This window comes from Pagrus pagrus (assembly GCF_965226575.1).
Source record: "Pagrus pagrus genome assembly, chromosome: 1".
Lineage (NCBI taxonomy): Eukaryota > Metazoa > Chordata > Actinopteri > Spariformes > Sparidae > Pagrus > Pagrus pagrus.
The window spans coordinates 10,117,864-10,141,956 of NC_140185.1; the positions used below are offsets into that span (position 1 = coordinate 10,117,864).

The window sequence follows — 24,093 nt, forward strand, 5'->3', positions numbered from 1 at the left end:
CAGCCATACATCCATTAGCTATGCCTGTTTATTCTTGAGGTTTGCAGGACCTGGTTTATCTCCAGACACCACAGAAGATACACCATGTTGATTTAGAAGTGCTCTCACCCTGCAGTATACCTTAACCTTCAGTAGATATGTATTGATGTGTGGACGTATATCTACTGTGTGAAACTGGTTAAAACAGCAGAAAAGTCGTCATCCTCTCGGTACATTTCAGCCTTTAGACTTCAGCTGATTACTATCATTCATCTGATTTCAGCAACAGGCTGCTGACATGTTGTATGTTTCAGCAGCCACCTCTCTCGCCAAAGTTTCAGTGTTACGTGCAGGGCATCTCGTTACAGTGCACATATTGTGTGAACCCAGAGAGACATGAAATTCAACCTCCACTATTGTGTAACACAGTGTAGTAAAGGGAGGATGAGCTTTCTCCTTTCTCTATACAGTCCAGGGCAAGGTAAGGTTTTCACTGTACAGAATGTGCTTTGTGTGTGCCGGAGACACAAGACAGACAAATCTGTCTTTGTGAGTCTGTCCAGGTCTCCATGATATATTTCTGTGAGCTTCATTGATCCAAAGACTTCACTACAAACACTTTTACATTTTGCCCGAAACAGCTCAACTTAATGCACTTAACATTTTTATCAATATAACAATACAATGTTTGCACTTAATTCTTAATTACTATCATCCTATTTCTTATATATTTTTATTTCTCATGGTTCATAAAATTCTACCTTTGCCATTTCTGTCTCATCTGTATACACCCTGTCCATCCCTGTGCTGTTGCTCTGAGGCATATCTGTTTTTTGTGCTATAAAGTCTAAAACAACCTCACTAGACTTGACTTATCCATAGTGTGCTCTTAAGCTTTGCTTTGATGTAAATCAAACTGTATAGCTGCAGTAGTTTGACAGAAAAATAATCTAAGCTCAAGGTCCACTTCCCGGCTTTTACAGGGGCTTTCAAGTGGCCCTCATTTCCTCCAACAGCAGATGGAGTTTGCTCATGGAGATGTCATACATATTTATCATGATTAGTAGGAGTGATGTAATCATTCAGCTCTATGTCAATGACCTGAATAAGTGTTGTTGGCAATAGATTTGCCCAGGGTGCAGATAAGGCTATTTCTTAGACAGTGAAAATATATTGGACGAAACTAGTGACCAGTAGATACATTTTGATTTATTCTATTAAAATAAGAGATAAGGTTATCCTTTATTAGTCCCACAACAGGGACATTTACATTATTACAACAGCAAAGGGAATAGCAAAAAAAGAGAAGCTTCAATAGAAAACAATAATAATAGATAAGTTAAAAAAGTATATTTTATTAGAATATTATGATTATACTTTTTATATGATAAAATATGTACTAATTATGAAAAATAGTACATTATATTATGGCAATATATATTTTTGCTTTATTTTATTTTATTTATTTAGTGACCAGTAGATACATTTTATTTTTAAAAATAAGAAATTAGGTTGTCCTTCATTAGTTCCACAATAGAGAAATTTGCATTATTACAGCAACTAAAGGGATAGCAAAAAACGGAAGCATCAATAAAAAACAATAATAAATAAATAAGTAAAACATAAGTAAAAATGTTATATTTTGTTATAATAATTATGATATTTTATATTGTAAAATATGTACTGATTATAAACAATAATATATTATATTAATGCAATACATATTTTATTTTATTTTATTTTATTTCATTTTATTTTATTTTATTTTATTTTATTTTATTTTATTTCATCTTATCTTATCTCATCTTATCTTATTCTATTTTATTTTTCCTTCCCTATATCTCATCTGATTGGCTCTTCTCGCTGAAAGGGGTGGACCAATTAACGCCATTGGCTCTCGCCTGGCAGACCCTCCGTCTATTGGTTCAACCAGACGTCACTCAGAGAGCGCACTAGCTCGCTCTTCCTGTGTTACCGCCCTTGGGCTGAGTGAGAAATCAAGCAGTGAAGACATCGCATTCATTGGGAGGACTGGCGATATTTGGAGCTTCCTTAGTTAGGTCCCGTTAGCCTCAGGTAAGAAACTTGTTTTTTGGGGCGGGTTGGAACTAGTTTGTCAATTCAGTTCACGTTAGCCGTACTGTTTTACACACTGTCACTTCCATATGTGCTGGTTTAGCTTAAACGGCTAGCAACTTGAGTCACCTGCAAAGGTTAGCATGTTAGCTGCTACATGTCATCAGGCTATTTCGCATGGTGTTACTGCATCCGACAAATGTAGCTAAGTTGCTAAAGTGTGGTCCCGTAAACCTCTTGGTCTGGCTTTAACTATTTCGTAGCTAGAGTATGCTATCTTTCGCTGGGCTACGATAATCATTATCAGGCTGTTTACTGTCAGCGTGGTAATCATAAACATGTCATGAGCGAGTTAGCTAACGCCGTTCCGTAGCCCGCTATGACCACACAGGAGATGGATGAAACTCCTTCAGTCAGGACAGCTGAGTAACACCAAAGGACCTTAATATATATAAGAGTATGAGTACAATATCATGTGTTACTTTATGGTAGTGCTACATACCTTTTGATTACCTGTTAGGTCAATGGTTCTTGTTTTATTGTGTATGGGTGTTGCTAATTGTATTTACAATGCGGGTCTGATTTAATCTCATCTGCCCATCCCTGTCAGTCTGACAGCACATCTCACAAAAACAGTCCATCAACCCCGTCAGTGATTGTCTGTTTGCTCTAACACAAGAGATTCATTGTTTTTAAGGACGTATTTTTGTTGGATGACTCACAGCAGTGTGGTTGCAGGTCTAGGGGGAAAGGCTGTGGTTTGAGCAGCAGTACTAGTTTGTGAGATAGGTGCAAGGTCATTTTATCAGTAAATCTATGGACACACTCCTTGTTCAAGAGCTAATCTTAGAGTTTGTTTGTGTGTGTGTGTGTGTGTGTGTGTGTGTGTGTGTGTGTTCACAAAGGGCTCAGTGGTGAATGAAGGGTGTGGTCCAAGTACTAAGGAGGACGTCTGCTTCTGCTCAGGGAAGTGTGTTTTTCAGGTGGCCCTCCTGAAGCTGTAAAGCAGGTATTGCAACCGAGAGCAGTGATGTGGTGATGGCTGACAAGGCATTTTTGGTGATACGGCAGACTGTAGCACCTACTGCAGTACCGTATTGCAGATAAACAGGCTCTTGATTTGTTTAACCTGCATACCTTTCCACTGGAGAGTGAAACCTGGCTGTGAGTGCCAGGTTTCACCCTCTGCGAATGGTGACTTGTCATTACTTCTTTTCTGTTTTACGAAGAGGGGAAAGTAGGAGCCTTTCTTGAACCTGTACTTTTCACAATATAGCCCTTGCTGAGCTGAAAGTCACTCCTTGAAAGCGCTTCCCATTATATAATAATGGAGTGTGCGGCTAAAACGGGGGAGTGTACAAATCATGCATGTTTGTTTGAGAAACACCCCACTTCCTGTACGACCCTGGCCAGGTCTCTGAGGGAGGTACAGAAATATTTGAGTGAATGAACAGAATAACTGTTGATTGTTTTCTTTTTCAGACACAGTTCTATTTTGACTTTCGGTCTAATTTAATGCACGCATACAAAGTCAAGCATCCGCACCATAACTACTTAAACACACTGACACTTCTTTCCTCTCTTTGACCTGTTTATATTACAATGAAAATATCATAGTGACAGAATGATCAGGGCTTCCGTTGCTATCTCCGTCTCCTTCCATCTGTTTTCTATCATTTCCGACACCTACAGGCACCTTAGGAGGCTAAACTCAAAAAGGATGAAGGAGAACTGAGTAATAACAGGGTGGAGAAGCATAATGGTAGAATACAAGTGAAGCAGAGTAGGTGGGAGGAGGAAGTGCAGACTTGTCCCATGGGTAGCCCAGCTGGGTCATTCTAACTATAGTCTTTTTTGTGGGTGGTGCTCTATAATAATGTAATAACCATCAGGGCTTCCTGTTCATGTCTGAGCTGCAAGTTACTATTCATCCAGGTTCTGCCTGTGAGATCTGAAATAGCACCAGGCAACCTGGATACTAACAACTGGAGATAAACTTACTATGTTTTTTTTCCAGCTGCTGAGAGTTATATAATAGCAGTCAGAGATATCTGGGATGGCGTCTGATTTTGCATCGTATACATAATGGCTGGGAAAGTCTTGCATTTTGTCTTACAGCATCATTTTCTTTTTTGAGAGAAGATGAAGCCTCACCATTTGACATTTGACATTTCAAAACAGGGCGACGGTTTAATACGGGTAATGGTGGCTCATATAGAAACTGATATTTTATGTTTCACTTCCCCTTAAGGAGGCACAATTAATCAAAATACTATCATAATTGCAATATGCAAATCGCAGAAGCTACAGTATTTTTGAGACTTAAAATGCGTGACAAACAGCGTCATAATGAGGTACTGTAGTGCTGCAGAGACGTCCTGGCCTATGAATCTTGTTCTCCAGATGTAAGAAAACATGTTTGTTTGGTAAAGACCCCAGCAGATGTCACATCAAGGGATGGAAGGGTACAAGATTTCATTACAGATCAGGAGAAAAACACGCAGGATAAATTGATCATGGTGAATTTAGATTATTGGGTTAGTTGTGAATTGGGATTATCATGAATTTCCTCACGAGTGACTTGAAAAAGCCAGATGTTGTGCAGTTCTATAATGATTTCCTGATTTGTTTTGAATTGCAACAAAATCTTAAGCCTGTCGCCATGACTGAAGGCTTGGCTTGCCTATTGTATCACCCACAAAAAAAAAGCCAAAGTCAGATGTAGATACAATGGATTCCCAACTGAAGAACAAGGAGATCAGATGCCCACCATTTATTTATCCTTTATATCGGGGGACCCTATGATTTATGATGTTTAAGGTTGTTTGAATCTTCTTCACACAAAGTATGTCCAGTAATAGAAGATGTTTGTCCTATCTGTGATGAAATAACAATATTTGTTTGTCAACATAGTGTAACGTAAAGTAATCAATTATGTTCAGTGCCATTTTAAGAGTTTTTAGGCCTATTTTAACTACTACTACTACCCCCCTCCCCCTATATAACAGAAAGGAAGCTGTTCATAAACGTATCCACAGTGTAACTGTGTTCAACGTCTTTCTTGTGATCTAGTTGTAAATGATCTGTTCAGCGATGAGCACAGTAGTCCGCATTAAAAATAATTTGAGGTTATGCACACTCTGAAGAATACAATTTGATTTAGTGATAATAAAATCCAAGGGAGAAAAGGCAGAAAATAAAACGGCAATCAAATTATTTTAGTGATAAATATAAGCATAAAAAGACGACTGTAAAATCTAAGATAAGAAAGTTGGCCAACTGTGTCCAAATGCTCAGATTTAAACAGTATTAGTAATAGTAATGATAATGATATTTTTCTATTAAGGCTTGGTTTAAATGTGGTCTTACATCTTACAGCCTTGGCTTAATCAGCCAAGTGTTTATCACTTGATCTTTCAGACTGGAAACTAAGTGGTAAACATGTAGCCTGTCAGGTGATCTTAAATCTGTCCTTGTGCAGTCCTCAATAATATGTTTATGTGCCCAACAGTAGCCTGAGTGCAGGGGTCAGGGCAGGAAAGTGTAAGGTGAGTGTAGCGTGCCGACAGGTTTGCAGTATTATTGGCTCTGAGCCATCTGTTGTTGTCTTGAAGGATTAGCAGAGAGGAGAAGGAGAAAGGAATCAATCAGATTGGACTAATGGATCCTCTCAGTGTCTCTGCTCCGGCCTGAGCCCACCCATCGCCATCATTATCCCTGTCTGCATGCCCCATTACTCTCCTGTCTGCAAACTCAAGTACTGAAGACCTCACTGACTCTGAACAGTGGTTGTTGTTTAAGATGTGCTCAATTATAAAATGTTTTTGAGAAAGTAGGATGATTCATAATGGTGATGAATGGTGTTATTTTGAGCTTATCTTGTCATAAGAGCATTATACTGTATGTGTGTGTGTGTGTGTGTGTGAGTGACTTAAGGCTTATCCCAGAATGGGGTCTCAGCTTTTTCAAAATCCTGTCCAGAAATGTCATCCTGTTGCCTGCAGGACATCATATAATTAGTGTGGGTAATTTCACCTTAATTAGGACAAAGAAAGACATACATCAAACTTCATATATTTCCATATGTTCTGACTGGCTAGCAAATATTTGACTGGTGTTGAAGTAAAGTTCAGCCTAGACATGCAAGTTTTTTGGCAGAATACATCAAAGTTAATTTTCTATGATGTTTCAAGGTTGTGGAAACCTGGCAGGCTGTAAAGCCTGGTTACCGTCACAATCACAGTAACGCCATCAGATGTTTTGTATGTCCTTGAACATCTCAGTTGTTGATGATCAAAGATCTCCCTTTCCAAAAACATGCAAGTAAGGGCTTGTAATGACATCATGAGAAAATAATCCTGGTGCCGTTCCAGATTGCTGTTGTGGACACAACACACAGAATGACTTCCATATGATACAGATTCATGGGACTTTTTCAATCTCTCAGATATAATGTTGTTTAAGTCGAAACTTATTTGGACCTATTGTGTAGGACTGCCCCGACTACAGTCTTTCCAAGTTGACAAGTAGTTGTTAGTTCAAGCCGTTAGTTGACTAGATGTCGCACGTTTGTGATTTTAATTTGATTATTTATATATTTTGGAGGGCACACACTAAGCTACCTTCCTGTTAATGATGAGGCTAACAGAAAAAACAATAACTTTAATGAGTCTGAATGTGTCAGACCACCAACAAAGGGGGAGCTACCCTACTGATTGATTGTTTTATTGTTTATTCAAGAGCAGAAGTACGATGATACCACAACTGTTTTGGTTCTCCAGTTTAATGCTCTGTTCATGCTTCCTTCCAAATATTGATTTCACCTCTATGTGATTTTTAGGATTTTCCTCTTTCCTTTCCTATTTAAAGGCCAGATTTTGATGTCCATTTGTATTGCCTCACCACCTTACATGTCTAGCATGTAAATAGTAGCAACTGACACTTATTTACATGTCGATTAATGGTCAATTTTCTCAATTATTGGATTAGTTGTTGGGTCTATTATAATGGCCAAACCAGGGATGCGGCATTTAACTGATTTCACTATTAACAGCTGTTTGAAATGTCACGGCTTTGTAACCTTAAAAACTCCACTACACTCAGTGTTTCTGTTCTTACTCTCAAAAGAGTTTATTTTTCCAAAGTGGCGATGGACTAATCTACAGTAAAAGTGGGACAGGGAGCATTACACCATTTACATATAAATTAACGTTCATTTAATTGAGAGTTTTCAATATATTTCTTTTTAAATAAAAACTGCATTTTGACCTGACTTTCTGTTGATTTTTTAAATATTAATTAGTATAATTTCTATTTCAAACAGCAGCAACTCTTAAATAAAAAGCCAGTAAAGAATGCTGTGGTCACAAAATACAATGAAGCCTGACTAAAAATGCTCATACATCCATAGTGATGTAACATTAATTAGTGTTAATGTCAATTAAATAGTTGACAACTAATCGATTTAGCTTAAATGGCTGATCTACTTTCCACCCAGTTAGCTGTGATAATACCCTGCAGTGTCACTACACTAGACTTTACTGCACTGCCTCTGTTTTCCAGTATCTGATTGAGTTACTGTACAGTAGAACATTACGAGTGATATTATTATTGTAGATCAATTATATTCATACGCTTTTATTAAAGTCGTTCATGCTGACATTTGAGTCAGGCTTCATTGCGGGCACTCAGGCTTGTGAATGTCCCTGCTGTGACTCTCATCATCATCTCAGAAATAAATGTGAGTAGTTAAACTCCACTAATGGAGGAGGTGAAGGAAAGAATTAGTCCAGGACAGAGCCTGGATTGTGGAGAGAAAGAGCTGAACAGTGTGAGAGACACTGTCAGACTCTTCAGGGAATTCCTCTGAACTGGAGAAATCAGTCAGGCAGCACCGGGGAGAGGGCACTAAATGTTTAAAGAATCTTTGTCTGGAGAAATTAAACACTGCTGTTAACAAGTTTAGAGATGGTGCCGTATTTTACAACTGACATGACTCTGATTCGAATGATGTGATATTTGTTCCTATTTTGTCTTTCACAAACATTCAGCTTTTTGTCTTTCCTGCGAATGAGCTTTTGTTGAGAATAGTGTGAGCAAGCCATTCAAGGAAAGGAGAGTTTTAAGTGTGTGTGTGTGATTAGGACTGAGACCATCTGTGGAGTCCTGCAGGGAATCTGGAAATCATGAGGTCATTCTGTGTTCGGACTGTGGCGTGGGAGCGGGAACTGAAGGCTGAAGCTCTTCATTTAGTTTGACAGGACACACACACTCTCTAACTCATTCACTAATCTGAGCTTTATTTAATCTTAACTCTGGTGTTGTTTTCTTACATATACATCTACCTAATAGTTTACCCAGGAGTATTTCCTGCCACTGTTATAGTTTGCTTTATTTTCAGGCCTTTTAAAAAATGCTTCTTTTGTTTCATTTTAAAAGTTCTTCATGTATTACAAAGTTGACGTTCGCAAAGAGCTGTCGGTGATCCTCAAGGGAGCGGTCAGATGATTTATCTGAGCCTGAGAAAGTTCTTTCTTTGTTCCAGCTGTGTGTGTGTGTGTGTGTGTGTGTGTGTGTGTGTGTGTGTGTGTTGCATCATTGCAAGCCCCCATTATCCAGCCCAGCTGTGATCGACTATTGTTTCCCAGGGATGAGATAAACATTGTCTAATCTGAGTTTAGATGTAATAACCTGACTGTTTTATTCAGCTACATGAAAAAGGAATCTCATGCCCCATCATCACGAGTGTTTATTTATGTATTTATGTTTCTGTGCCTTCAGGTAGCCTCTCCCTGGTCTGGAGCAGTGAGCACGAGAAGAAACTGTGGCTGTGGTCTGCTGTTCAGTGTTGCTTAGCGAGCTATAGCCAGCACCATGGCGTTGTCGTACAAGAAGGACCTGGACAAGTACAAGGATCTCGACGAAGATGAAATCCTCAACAAGCTGTCGGCGGAGGAGCTCAAACAGCTGGAGACGGCCCTCGAGGAGATGGACCCTGAGGTCAGTACTCAGTGAGGGCTGGGCTCTTTAGTGGGAGGCAGTTCCTGTGGAAAAAGGATTCACTGGAAAATTTCTAATTTAAAAATAAGAGAGTCTATGCATCTAATGCACTCATGGAAAGTCATTAAGTCTTTGCAGTTAATTTCCTTAAAGGGTAACTCGTTACACATTAAAGTGTGTTTACAGATCTTGGGGAGTACTACTGCATATGTGTAAAAAGTAGTATAAAGCCTTTTGTGGCTCCAGAGGAAGCTGCAAAGTTGCATTGTGGGTAATGTAGGCAACAGCTTTTAAGAAAGGAATAAGAAGTGTGATATATCAGGTTCTTCTGTATCGATTTTAATAAATACTTCTTTAAAGTGTCCATCATGAGTCCAACAGTGTTAAAGGAGTGCAATGCTAGACCAGTGGCCTCCTTTTCAAAACTATGTGCCTACATCACCCATAATGCCTCTTAGCCACTAAGAACTAAGAAAGAAACTAGAAACTTAGAAGAGCACCCGGCTTTGAAGCCAGTTTTCATAGTGGCCAAACTGGGTAATTACATTGTCACATGATGCACTGCAGCCCAAAAAGACGCATGTTCTATGGGCCTTACAACATGGAAGATCCGGGTATTTTCATAGCCGGGAAGTCAAGTTTTTTTGCATTCAAAACGCCACTGAGCAGCTTTCACAGGATTGAATAAGGCTCCGCCTCCAAAGTTGTGTCCAGATGTAATATAAAGTCCTTGGAGGTAATCGATCAGATTACCTACTTACATGCTTCCTCTGGAGGCACGATACAAATGTCTACTATGACTCAAAGACGATACGAATGTCTAATATGATAAAATGCTGATATTTTGACATTTGATATCCAAAAGGTCAGAGGTTAAGTGCACTGTGACATTGTAATATTTTGCAAAAGAGAACCACAATCTTACACAGTTTTCGCAAAAAATACACCTAGTTTAACCTGCATACTGACACCTGCTCATGCTTCCTGTCGAGGTTGTAGCAAGTCCAGTGATTTGTAGAAAGTGGACACAGTTGAGGCAGATTAAGGGAAATGAATCCATGAAAAATAATATTGTACCACGTCATCACATCAGCTGAACTTCCTGGAATGCACTGAATGGAACAAGTTCAGATCCAAGGGTGGATTTTTCCTTTGTACCCCTCAACCACACCTCCCAGTCCCCAGCCTCTGTGATTGGGGAAACAGGGGGAGTCTGAGCTGCAGTAACTCTGTCAGCAGGCTGCCAAGTGTTTGTGTGTTTATTTGTGAGTAGAGCTAAAGAGAATAATGAACCCCCACCTCCCCTCCAGGCGCCTGGGTGTTTTATTTAAATTCCATCTCAACCAAGCGAGACAAATAACTCTACATGGTGACCCACAGGATACGTGCAGCAACAGTGGGAGAACTAGTCATTTCTGGATCCCAAGTCATTTAATAGATGAAGTAAAATTTAATTTGTCCACAAAAAAGAAGCATATTGCGTCAATAGCTGTTGTTCGCTAGTGATGTGTGCTGCCACGAGTTTCCTTCCGATACCAAGTAAAACCCAGGCTTGTATCGCCGATACCAAGATAATACTGATACTTTGAATTAAAGCTTAACAAAACTGCATTTTGTAGTCTTACCTAGTTGTACCTACAATCTCTCTGTACCTGCATAATGCCTGCCAGTCCAAAATACTCGGCGATTCAAGGTTAGCAGAACCTTTCTTCTCCTCTTCTTTAGACCTTCGCTGCATAACCTCATCACATTCTGTATTGTGATTAAATCTCAGACTCTCAACAAGGTTTGTGGTGTTGCCACAGTACCTAACAGTCCTCCCACAGATCACATACAGTGTCGCTGCTGTTCTTAGAACTGTAAAAGCTCCACACATGACTGCGTTTGTGGTTAGCCAACATAAATGCCAACTCTCTGTGGCGCCATACTACGTCAGGTGGAAGGAGAAGTAGTTCCTATCAACTAGGTATTATTTAGACTACATCCCGGTGATAAAACACACATTTACCCCAAATTACTGAGTTAAGATGTCGATCTTTTGATATTGGAATCAATCCTTGAACAGAAATGTTTGGGATCAGACATATTAATATTTCCGTATAGATATCTTTTCACGCGTCCTCATTCACTACGTCCCACCTGTAACAACTGGTGCAAAGTTGGTTACTTTTTTTGTCAGGTCTTTTAAGCCATGAGGTTTTGATTTACATGTTTCCACTTAAACTAGTTCATGTTCATGTACAAGCAATATTCTGGCATTTACTGGCGGCACTGGAAGGTTTGAAAATTTGCCAACATTTGGAGTATACAGGCAGCTTTTTTAGACTGTAGTACACAAGTACAAGTACACAAATACTGACAGGTCTAACAAGTCTCCTCAACTCATCTCCTCAGAATGCTCTTCTCCCAGCGGGTTTACGTCAGAAGGACCAGACAACTAAGCAAGCAACAGGATCATTCAACAGGGATGGCCTCCTCAAATACCTGGAGAAGGAAGCCATGGAGTACAAGGACAGAGAGGATGTAGTGCCCTTCACTGGAGAGAAAAAAGGTGAGTGTGTTTGTCTACAACTGTCCATGATAGAGCACCAAACAGAGAGTCATTCAAACTTGAATATTAACTATATTTAAAACTTCTCATGACTTCAAATCACAATGGAAAAAGTAGAAGGATAACAGTTCTCCATTGCCTATTAACCTTAGGGTTTTTGAGCTTAAATTAACCTCAGTTCTTCGAGGTGAAACACAGATCAACACAGATCAACACAGGCGATGTCACAAAGTGCTTTCCAACTGAGAAAACCCAGTAAGGTAAAATATTGCCATTAAAATGCTGGAAAGGAAACTCCAATAAGAATGTTTAAAGTGTTGCTATCACATGTTAGTAATGCATTTCTCAGGGGATGAAGAACCGAGGTGTGTCTGTGTGTGTTTGAGTGTGTCTCAGCAGTTCACACACACAGCAGTAATTACCACTCCGCTGTCTTTGCACATATTATTAATGCATGTCTGCTCTTATGCAACATACAGCAGTGAGGGGGAGGTGTGTTTGTACCAGGGGAGAGGAGGCAGGGAGTCAAAGCAGCAGGCAAAGTCAGGATTAACTGTCTTGAATCTATTTGTTTGTAATTTGTGTATTGACGTTTGGTGGATTTAAGTTTCTTGTCGGTTAGTGAGCCAGATCAGTCATACATATATGATGCTGGAAACATGCAGTACCACAGTGAATGTGCTATCAGACAGTGATGGATATCTGTCTTCCACAAGCAGCCAAAACCTTTACATTTAGCCATTAGCCACGTAGTTTTTGAGTCGGATTTTAGTTTTGTTGGTCGGCTCAGTGTGGGTCCTGTCAGACCGTATTGATGATGGCTGTATCAGGATTTGAAACGAGTGAAACAAGTACTGTTGCGTAACAAAAGGCTGCAAGTCAGTCGGTGTGCTCCAGGCCTTTTTTGTCGAAATACCGAGTAAAAAAAGATTGTGTCAAATCTTTCCACGTCTCGCTCTGACAGATACTATTTTTCTGACTCCTGAGCTCTTGAAAAACTTCCAGTGAGCGTGTTGTGTTGCTGTGACAACCGGTAACCATAATGTCATTAGCTGCCACAAAACTGCATATTACACAGGGTCTAATGCTGTGATTTTGTTTTTTTCTCCTATGTTTTAATACGTTTTGAAACTGTAATAGAGCTGAACAATTAATCAAAATGTTATTGAAATTACTATATGGACAAGAGCAATACCCTACAAATCAGATGTAAGAAAACATGTTTGTTCGGTATAGACCCAAACTATTGTCACACCATCGGGATTTTAATAGTTTTTTCAGTGAATTGTGATGCAAAAATTATCATTCCCACTAACTGTGAATCATATAGCAATTGAAATATCTTCCAAAAATATTCACAATATGAAGATGAAGTAGAATAAGTAAAATGAAACGTAGTTATATGATTTAAATGTTGCTTATAACAGTACACACAGTAAATGAACAATGGCTGACTGACTGAGTTCAAGGTTGAAGTTTTTCTTAGACAAAACTATGCAAATCAGTGCACATGTGCCTTATTTGAATGGAAGTGAATTCTCAAATTGGCATAGATGTTTTCTTGTTTGGCTTTGCTCATTGAATGAAATGTCAATCAACAAATATCCTGACGGTCCACGTGTTAAAGATGTGTCCATCTGAGTCCAGCTGTAGACCTTTTGTCTACACAAAGAAGGCCTCATGCTATAAAAATAAACGTGGTTGTGTGTGATACTCACACAGTTATATAATCAAGCTTTCAGCAGCTGTGCCTGTAGTATTGGCATTGAAGGAGTGTAGTGTGGGATGGATCACCATTACAACAGTCTGTGATATCACAGAGTTGTCAAACCAAAGGGGAATAAAATTGTCAGGGGATTCTTGTCACAACACAGCTGATGGTGGCAGGAATGTGAAATAAAAAATTAACAAGACTCCAGCACTCACAGATAACTAGCCTTCCTATTTATTTTACATTCCACATTTGATAAACTCCCACTGATGATCCAGATCGGATTAATGTTGCTGTCAAACTGAAATGACCCGATCTTCTTGAGAGAAACCAGTTTTGTTGAAACAGGGTTTAAAGCATACTGTACTTGTGGTTATCTTAATCCCTTTCGAGAAGAGAGAAAAGGGAGATGCTTTATGTGACAGCAGGACAGAAAAAAATAAAAGTGAGTGGAGTAGAAACATTACTGCATCCAGGGAAATTCCTATTGTTGTGATCTCCAGAGAACTGAAAGCTGCTCCCTCACTACAGAGGAAATATGGAACTGACATCTTCCCTCTGACCCAGCCCTGGCCTGTTAGAAATTATACTCCCTCTGCGTCTGCATGCGAGTGTGTGTGTGTGTGTGTGTGTGTGTGTGTGTGTGTGTGTGTGTGTGTGTGTGTGTGTGTGTGTGTGTGTGTGCCCTGTGACAACATGGAAAACTCTACTCACTATGGTGGTTCTGTGGAATGTAGCTGGTTCTCCCCTTGTTATATTCACCCCCTGCTGACAGATAATGTGGTCATGAGTGTGTGTGTCTCCTCTCAGAGGAAAACAACCTGCTGCCCTGGCAACCACTGCAGCCTTTTAACCACTTTAAATACTCTCATATTGGGCCAGTCTGTCTTATTACTTTTCTATAATCCATCTTTTGTATCTTTTCCTTCAGGGGTTGTCAACATTAAGAAGGTCTAGAAAGAAGACGGTGGTGATGTTAGTATTGTTAGAGGTGCACAGTATTGCTGGCATGTTCAGTGGGGTTCAGTTGAGGTTTGAAATGGGCACAGAGCAGAGAATAAATTATTACTCTCGTTGGAGCGTTCAAGGCCGTGCTTCAGTTGAAGTCTGAACATGTTTCTTAAGGTTAACAGTGGAGGGTGAGGCTGTTGCATGAAAACATACAAACAAGCAGCAGGTCTGTACCACCCAACTCCAGTATTCAGTATATGAAGTGCTTTAACAATTTAAACATACCATAAAACATATAGCATGTAACCTTTTTGCATTGAAATGCCTAAAGACAAGGAGGTTATGTTTTCACCCGTGTCTGTTGTTGTTGTTGTTGTTGCATGAATCTTGATGAAAAACAATTATTTAGGTGGCTGATATCTAAATACCACTTTTACACCGGAATTATTCTGAACCTGCTAATAATCGACAGTTAACTTTTTTGACATTGCCAGTTGATGAGTTTGTCTTTCTGTTTTTTCCCCTTGTGTGTTTCGTTTGTTGTCACGTACGCACTAGAAAAACGGCAGCAAATCATACACTTCATCAGACTACATCCAGAGGATGGTAAACTTGTTTTGAAAAGGTCTTAATCAGTTTCTCTTTCAAACTTGGCGCCAACTGAATGATGTTTAAGCGCTGCTCGACAGAAACGGATAGAAAGATACAAAAAAGCCAGCAGTCTTAATTTCAACACACATCACAGCATCACACCTGAAAAAAGGAGATTATAGTAGCGTGTTCACATCACAGCCGAGCCGAGCAGGAGACGATAAATACCTGTGACTCCTGCAGAGTTAATGAGCCTGGGAGTAAATCCTGATAACACATTCACATTGCACACCAAAGTTAGATTTTTGGCAGAGGTGTGTGCTCTAATGAGTGGTGTTCTAGTTGTATATTTTGAGTTGTGTACTTAAATTATCTCAAATGTTTCCAACTTTGTTCAAAGTTCAAACCCAGAGAAATCCAAAATACTATTCAGGGCAGCAGTGGGTTTCATTTGGTCGTCTATAACTTCCGTGTTAACGCCAGACAGAAAACATCAGAGTGAGGAAGGAAGTCAATGAACGTGACTGAACATAACATAAAACTTTAAACATACCTTGTGCATTAACATTTCTACCTTAGTCACTTAGAGAGATTTTCATCGCCAGTGGTCGTTTAGCACTGAAGACCGCAACTCCCATGATCCCACTCCCAAGTCCTTCACAGTACTATCAGCATGCATTGCCTCATTACGCCATTTAATATGTTATCTAAAGCCGCATCAGACGAATGCAGATGATGAATGATTTGTCACATTGAATTAAACACGCTCAAGGCGTTGCTTGCATGAAATATGTTCAGGCTTCTCCTGGAAATCATGAGTGTCAAGTTAAAACCCTTCACACTCAGCGTTTTCTGCATCTGATACTCGTGTTACAGGCAGGCACTGCGCGACTGACGTGCCCGTTTTCCGTCAGCGTTTCTACATTGTTGTACCCTAATGTGTTTTCCTCATTTAGTCCATGATTTATGCCCCTCTCGGATCATACAGACAGGACTTTGGCTCTGACTTCTCTTTCCTTCTGAGGGGCTAAATGTCGCTCCAGAGGGACTGGCAGGCACAGGATGCTGCCTGATGACTGTATTTACTGTTTACTGGCTTTCAGGAAGTGCCAGAGCCCCCCACTAGGGACCAGTTTGAACAATTTGACTGGCTTCACTGAGTTAGAAGGAGGGAAGGAGGCAGGGCCAGCTCTCAGGGTGTTTTTGTTGCAGCAGACAGGCAGCATCAGAGAGGCAGTGAATGGCACCCACTGGATCGTCGACCCGTCCAGTGCCAGTGTTTGTTGCCCCAGCAGTGCAGTTTAGATTAGACTCCAGTCATTGTTCCGTGACTTCCTTCGCTCTTTCCGTTTCTTCCTTCAGATGGGTTACCATGGAAATACCATAGTTGTCAGACAGTCACGTCTGGACTGAGATCAGCTAGTCTGAGCCGCTGATGGTTGGGGAATGTTGTGTAAAATAGCAGGAGGCCCAGACGTATTTAAACAGCATGTGCCTGTTGTTCAGATGTCACCACATTGTTAGAAACATTAACATCATTTTAAGATAAGAATTTCAAAATATTTTGTTTTTTTAACAACATTCACACACAATGGGTGGACACTAGAGCTAAGACAATTAGTTCATCGAAGAAAATTAATTTCAATAATCAATACATTCTTTACGTCATTTCTAGAGTCTGATCGGTATATCAGCCAGCCAATATTATTGGCCAATCTTGGCCTGTCACAGATTAGGGGTAGAGTGATTATAAGGGCTGATCTTCAGCATTTTGGTGTTTTTGTGTCTGGTTCCCGTTAAAATAAATACATTTAAAATGCAGTACTTTGGCTCTGATGCAGCATCCTCTCCCTGTTAGTGGTCACCAACACTATCTGATGTCACGAGTAATAGCCAATCAGCACTGGATAATCTGAATGTTAAGTAACTAGTAGCTAAAGTAATCAAATACATTTTGAGGTAAACAATTTGAGTAAATTGTAGTTGGTGATGCTCCATTACTGGTTATTCTCTATTACGATTTGTATATTTCCTGTAAATGTATATCAGTTCCAGTTATATATATTATATTGGCCCTGAAAAAAACATATCGGTCGCCCCCTATCACAGATATATCGGTGTTGGCCTATATGTTGTCCAATATGAGAACTTTTTTGTAGAGATTATAATGTAGAAAAAGATGCTTGGGATCGTTTGTAACTGTTAAACTCAGAGCAAAGTTTACTGTTTCAGTGCACTGATAGATTTTATTGTTAAACTGACAAAAAAATGTAACAGGATATTTTACAGTGTGTTTGATAACCACATTTGAGGGATCTCTGCTAAAAATGTGTGCGTATCACCCGATACATCGTTACTGACAGTTTTTTACTTCCTAATATCAGGATCAGCATTGGCCTCAAAAATGTAGTTTTGGTCGAGCTCTAGATTAAACGATTAAGCGTGAAACTAATCAGCAGATTAATTGATAATTGAAATATTAAGTTGTAGCCCTATGCAACACTGACTAACGAGAGTAAATACAGTAAAAGTGAAAATGCGCTTCTACAACTTAATATGCTCTGATTCCCTGTGCATTACAATTACAATCATTTAATGGGTTTAAGTAAACAAGCCAAGTCACACACTGTAGAAATCACTGAAAACAAGAGATGAAAGCTGTAGAGTAAAGGAGAGTGATGACTATCTCAAGGTCCTGCTGTGAAGTGAGTCGTCTGATGTCAAAAATACATTTAAGTGTGTTGTGACTGGAGCCCTGATAAGTGTTGGTGTTATTTCCAAACCTACGTGTGAATATTAATGATACAGCTGCTTTGTCTTGGGATGGCTCCATTTGCTTGTAGGCACACACGCAGTCACACAGCACTTGGCAGTGATGCAGTCTTATGACTGTGGCACAAGCACAGAATAGAAATGGTCTTAATGTGAGAATAACGAGTCACATTAACCAACAGTTGGACATTTTTTATAGAAGGTGGGGGTTGTGTAACATCTCATAAAACCTTCACTCGGCTTGCATGTACCTGTTTCTTCTGTCTGTGCTGATGAAGTATTGCCTTCCCGTTTTATGAGGGCTGAATCATCCCCTTCGCTCCTTTCCTCATCGTCTGTTCCTTCTGCCTCCACAGGTAAAGTATTTGTTCCAAAGCAGAAACCAATAGAAGCACGCCAGGACGAAGTCACAACCCTCGATCCAGAGTTGGAGGAAGCCCTGTCCAGCGCCACAGATACAGAACTGTGTGATCTAGCAGGTAAGAATGAAGGAAGGCTTAAAAACACAACTCTGTATGAGAGTTTCTGTGTCTGCTGTACACACGATGACTGCGTTGACATGCACAAAATATTCAGTTTCTTGCCCTTATTCATAAAAAAGACAGTATTCTTCACTTGGCTCACTTGGCTAATGAAAATAAATGCTCCACTAATATTCCTGTGTACATGCAGCCATATATGTTTAGATTAACATGTCCTTACATGTTTATCACGTCAAAATACGGAAAAGTGGAACAGCTGGAGCCTCTTCTGCAATTTTGCAGAATTTTGTACAGTAAACCACATCCTCTGTCCTTAGATCTTACATCCTTAAACCCTCGTCACACTCTCCACAGAAAAAAAAAACCTTGTAGCAGGAAAAACAATGGAAGAAACCTCAGGAAGAGCCACAGAGGAGGGATCCCTCTCCCAGGACTGACAGACATTCAGTAAATGTTGCGTCTACAGAAGAGAACAACAAAATCACAGAGTATACAGATTTCATTGACAGGATACCTGATACAAGTAGATTATATAAAATATAAGTGAAGAATGTAAATCCAGGAGGACGACTGTCTTACTCTGAATAATAGTAGAAAACAACAGTGGATGTAAATGTAGTCAGTGTAAAACACAAACACACCACTGATTCCTGGTGTCTTTCACAAGGCTCCGTCCTTTACTGTGTGTGATGATGAGGAGGACAAATAACACCCCTTGTCTCCTCGACCTCTAGATTTAGTTATTCTTTCACTTAATGGTGTATTTTTTTATTTTTTTTTACCTTGGAGAACAAACGTATGATTCAGCTACTCAGTTTGTGGTTTGCTTTATCTTGCAGCGATCCTGGGTGTTCACACGCTGGTCACCAGTACTCAGACATACGATGGGACTGGAAGTAAAGAGGGTTACAACAGTAAGTACAATCACAGAAATAAATCTGTTCATTCAAATGTCCCAAAAGGATCAACGGCTTGATGTCTGCCGGTGTGTGTTTCCTAGATGTGATCAAAGGGGAGAAGATGAACCCAGTGTTTGATGAGCCTCCAAATCCCACCAACGTAGAAGACACTCTGCAGAGGATAAAGAGCAACGACAGCTCCTTAACAGAGGTCAACCTCAACAACATCAAGGTACACGGAAACACAAGTGTGTATAGAGTGTGTGTATATGCTGGTGTGTATCTCCGGACCAATGGCAGTGTGTCTGTTGCTTTTTCAGAACATTCCAATTCCCACGCTGAAGGACATCGCCAAAGCCATGGAGAGCAACACGCACGTCAAGAAGTTCAGCATGGCAGCAACACGGAGTAACGACCCAGTCGCTGTGGTGAGACAGTGTGGCTCATGTGCTTTTTAATAGCTCTGTTCATAACTTACATCTTTGCGTTTTTAAATCTTTGCTTTCTTTCCTCGTTCCTCCTCCCAGGCATTCAGTGACATGCTGCGGGCCAACAAGACAGTGCGAAGTTTGAACCTGGAGTCCAACTTCATCACCGGGGCGGGGGTTCAGGCTTTGGTCGACGCATTGAGAGACAACGACATGCTCACAGAGATCAAGATTGACAACCAGGTACCAGATGATTTGTGACACACGCCACGATCTGAAATAATCAGATAAGCCATCGTTCCCCTGTTATTCCGTGATAGAAAATGTGTTTGGGACAGATAGAGATCTTCACCCGGGACGAAATGTCTGTATGTTTGTACAGTGTGAATAACTATTGCGTAGTGAATGCAGGCTGTAGTTACTACAGTTGTCAGGATACTGGAATTTCTAACTACTTTGAAGACTACCTATTTGTTACCATGTTCAATACCTCTGGGAAAACACAACATCGAGGGCTTACAATTTTTGATTTTTATTAAAAGATAACAGGACTGAGAGTATCTGTTCCGAGCAACATGAAGCGTTAAAACAATTAACTGAATTTTAAAGTGTTAACATAAATAAATGACTGAAGTACTTTAGCTGAGTACAGTTTGGAGGTTAATTGGGATGGTTCTGGAGCCCTGGATCAGAGGTTTCATAGTTCAGAAACAGTCCTGTGAAAATAATGATTATGATGAAATAATAATAAGTGGGGTTTTTTTCACTGTTTTCACTTGTTTTGTTTTTTTTGTAATTCCTGTCATGATTCAGGGTCACTGTAGATGATGACAGGGAAGTAATGTCTGGGGAAGTCTTTGCACCTTTAAATAAAGTGGTTTCACGCTGCCTAAAGTAGCAGAAAATGTTTGTGCAACGTGCAGCTGAAGAAAATGCCAACCAACACAAACCACTGCCTGAATGAAAACATAAAAGACCAGCTGAGCGTTTCCAGTAGTGGAAAAGAAATGAAACCTGACATCTGTGGTCCAAGCCCGAGTGTTATAGAGTTCTTCCTACAAATCACAGTGAAGCCGTGACTCTGATGTTCAGATGTTGACCTGTGTGTTTGTGTGTGTTTCAGAGGCAGCAGCTGGGCACCACCATAGAGATGGAGATAGCCAAAATGTTGGAAGAGAACAACAGCATAGTGAAGTTTGGCTACCACTTCACCCAGCAAGGACCTCGCTCCAGAGCTGCTGCAGCTATCACCAAGAACAACGACCTGGGTATGACACACACACACACACATACACACACACTGGATGATTATTTGCCCATCACATTTCCTTCCACCTGATATCTGCCTCTTTGGGAGAGTGAATCATGACATTTTCCGTAAGACGTCAGTCCACAGTGACGACCTCTCCTCTCTTTTAGCTCCTCGTCCTGTCAGAGTCGCGGTAGCACAGGTGTGATGCATGGGTGTGACTACGAGTGTGTCAGTGTTTGAATGAAGGATTCACTGCATTAACAGTATTGGGATTGACACAGTGTGAGAGTGACGACATCTCACTTCTTGTTTTCTGTTCACGCTGACACATGCTGTTGAAATGGATCTAAACTTTGACCGCACAGCTCATGATGACTCACGTAGTGTTTTCATGTTGAACTAACAAGCCTGTGCAGGTTGAAGGCTGTGTAGCATGTTTGCAGTTCATTCTTCAAGTCTTCACTCTGCCAGAATTTGTGCTTTTGGCTCTCTTTAATCCTTTGTTTCTTCTCTAGTCCGCAAGAGGCGAGTGGAAGGCGACCTGTAGGGACGGAGCCCGACACGTCTCCCAGCCAATCCTGTTGTTTCATCTCAACGTGTGGAATAATTTCAGCCAATGCCCTGGTCTCATCTCACTGTGTGGAAACTTTAGTCTTGTGCCAAACTATGGGGCAAGGCGCGCTCAACCAGAACATACATCTGAGAAGAAGGGAAATAACTGGAATAGCCCTCTCCCATACACATGTCCATACTTATGTTTATTATTATTATGTTGTTGTTTATTGAAGGTGTAAATCTGATTAGTTTTTAGTCATTTCATTTCAGCTGCTCCTTTTTCCTTTTTTTGAGCCTTTATTTGATCTGTCCAGACTTTTTACTTGCTTTTTTTCCTTTTGTACTATGCTATAATCCTGTGACGTAAACACGAACATTACCAAGTATCAGAAACAACAATAACAGCTTTGTGTAAAACAGTAACTAACGTTGATAAACACCTGTACCCTCGACCATGATAGTTTGCTGTTGAGGCTGAAGCTTCCAGAGGAGTTCCTGTATTGACCCAGCAGAATATGTGATTTGAAAAATGGGGATAGCATACAGCCACAACTACTAGCCAGTAAAACTTGTCTGACTGTAAGATAACAAAAGGTAACATAAGTCACCGTTTAATAACCCGCTAACCCTCGTTTCTAATGTTGCTGATCAGGGGCCTCATTACAGACAAAACCCTAACGGCTTGTCCTATCTTACCCTGGAAATTGGAAGCTAACAGGCTAACATCAGTGTTAGCTTCTACAACAGGCAGACATCACAGTTAGCTTTCCCGACAGCGTAACAACAGTGTCAGCTTCTCCAACAGTTACGGTTTAAATAGCCTTTCAATTATAATATTTTAGTGTTCTGTTGTTCCCCGTCTTCACTGTCAGTGCTGCCATTTTTGGCAGTTATTTTAAATTTAGGACTTGGTCTGTGCCATCCAAACTAATTATTCACTTAGGACGGTTCTGTAATAGCTAAAATCAGATGGGATGAGATCCTATAAGATAAGTTCCTAAATGTAACCTTAACTGAGATAAGATTTTCAGACATACAAAGTATCTTGTCATGAGGCTCCTGATCACTGTTGTACATTCCATCTGCATGTTGGTTTGCAGGTGTTGTTTATTGGAGTTGCCTTGTAAAAGCCCGGCTGACTGTCTGCCTGGTGTGTCTAACAGTTAAATGTGTGCTGATCTCATGCCGTAGTCAGCTCAAGACCAGATGCTGGCTCACGCCCTTTTATGAATTTATTGCTGTAAGTATCAGTGCATAATGTTTTATATTACTTTACTGTTTAAATATCTTGTTTTCATAAAGTTTAAATTCAGATTTTGGTTATTCTGATTACTTATATCCGGTTTCAAGTAAAAGTGGGATTATTGCTGTAAAAAGGAACAGGATATAAACCCCAGTGTAGACTGAAGAGGCTGTGATCTGCTCTTATAAGTGATTTCTCTGATTCTTTACCATGCCAAAGACTAACAAATGCAGAGCTTGCAGCATCACTATTGAACTTTGTGGTTATTGATTCAGGTTTTAGCTTCCTCATAGTACAGATCTGGTCAAGGACGACAGTGATCTAGACATTTTTTACATCATGACGTAAAATTTTGCTTCATTATTGTGGGCCGTTTATAGCAAAAAGTCGTTCACTGAGATGTGAGGAAGAGTTGGCAAACAGTTTGTGTGAAACTTCTGCGGTTGCAGTTACTTGTGAAATGTTTCTATGAGCGACCTCTCCCAGATAGAAAGTCATTTACAGATTGTACATGTTACTTTCCTTCACTCCCTCACACCAACACTTTCACTAGGCTTTCAGCGGTAGCATGTCATTCATTATGTAACAGATGACAACATGCTGTGTGTGCCTCAAACTGAACTTCCATAGGTACACTAACCTGCTCGAGAAACGTGTAAAAGGACTTATTCAGGAGTTACTTGAAACTTGTAAATACTGTTTATGTGTAATAGGAACAATATACTGGCATGAAGTCTTCGCTTGTGAGCATCATGTTTCTGTCGACCAAAAAATGCTCTTTCATCTTAACAGCCTCACATTCCTCCGGACAAGAGCTGTACGGCTGAGTTCAGTACTTTGGGGTTTTTATATCTGTGTACTTCTGCCATCTGCGAGTATTCCTTTTTGTTTTTACATTCCTGTGACGGTCAGCTAAAGTGGAAAACTGCTTCTGTGCTCGGGCTTGTTATTGAGAATATTCTGTGATTCATAATACTGTATGTATATTAATTGTAAAATGCCATCTCAAATTCAAAGTGCACACAGAACACACACTTTGACTTGTGTACCACATAAATCTGCACAGGTCGTCGCTGAGATGTTTTTTTGTACCTTAACTCAAAACCCAGGTGTATACTCCACATAAGGAATATGTAAAATCACAATAAACTGGTAAAATGCACTGCTGAATATAAAACATCCTCAACAATAAATGTTTTTACATACTCTTTGGATTTCTCTTTGTTTTGTTTGTAAATTTAATCCTTTAAACTTATTTATATGTTCATATAGACTATTGAACCAGTTTCCTCTCCTCAGTTGTTGACAAAGTAGCAAACATCGCTCCAGCAAATGTGACTGAAGGCTCCATAAAGATGTAACTAAGTGGACCTCGTGCTGAGAAGTTTTTGTCATGCAATTTTGTAATGAAATTTCAAGCTATCTAGCTAGCTTCAATATTTCAGTTGTTTCTGGGCGTATTCATAACTCTGCCTGACACTTTGGTTGATGTTCACTTGTGCAGATGTGAGGTTTTTCATTGAGTCTGCGGCTGCAGTCTGTATTTTAGCATCTGGTTCACTAAAACAGCAACTCATCACACAGTCAGCTCCTGGTACTGAAGG

The 24,093-nt window shown here is 40.0% G+C and overlaps 1 protein-coding gene across 1 annotated transcript; it reads left to right on the forward strand.

Annotated features, from left to right (window-relative positions):
* The first annotated feature begins 1,941 nt into the window (after positions 1-1,941).
* On the forward strand, positions 1,942-23,697 carry tmod2 (tropomodulin 2). Its single transcript, XM_084361175.1, has 10 exons — positions 1,942-2,055; positions 8,836-9,054; positions 11,449-11,605; positions 17,987-18,109; positions 18,952-19,026; positions 19,113-19,243; positions 19,332-19,439; positions 19,539-19,682; positions 20,563-20,707; positions 21,207-23,697. Exons 2-10 carry the CDS (start codon positions 8,929-8,931, stop codon positions 21,236-21,238), a joined length of 1,041 nt encoding a protein of 346 aa, XP_084217301.1. The 5' UTR covers positions 1,942-2,055; positions 8,836-8,928; the 3' UTR covers positions 21,239-23,697.
* The last annotated feature ends 396 nt before the right edge of the window (positions 23,698-24,093 follow it).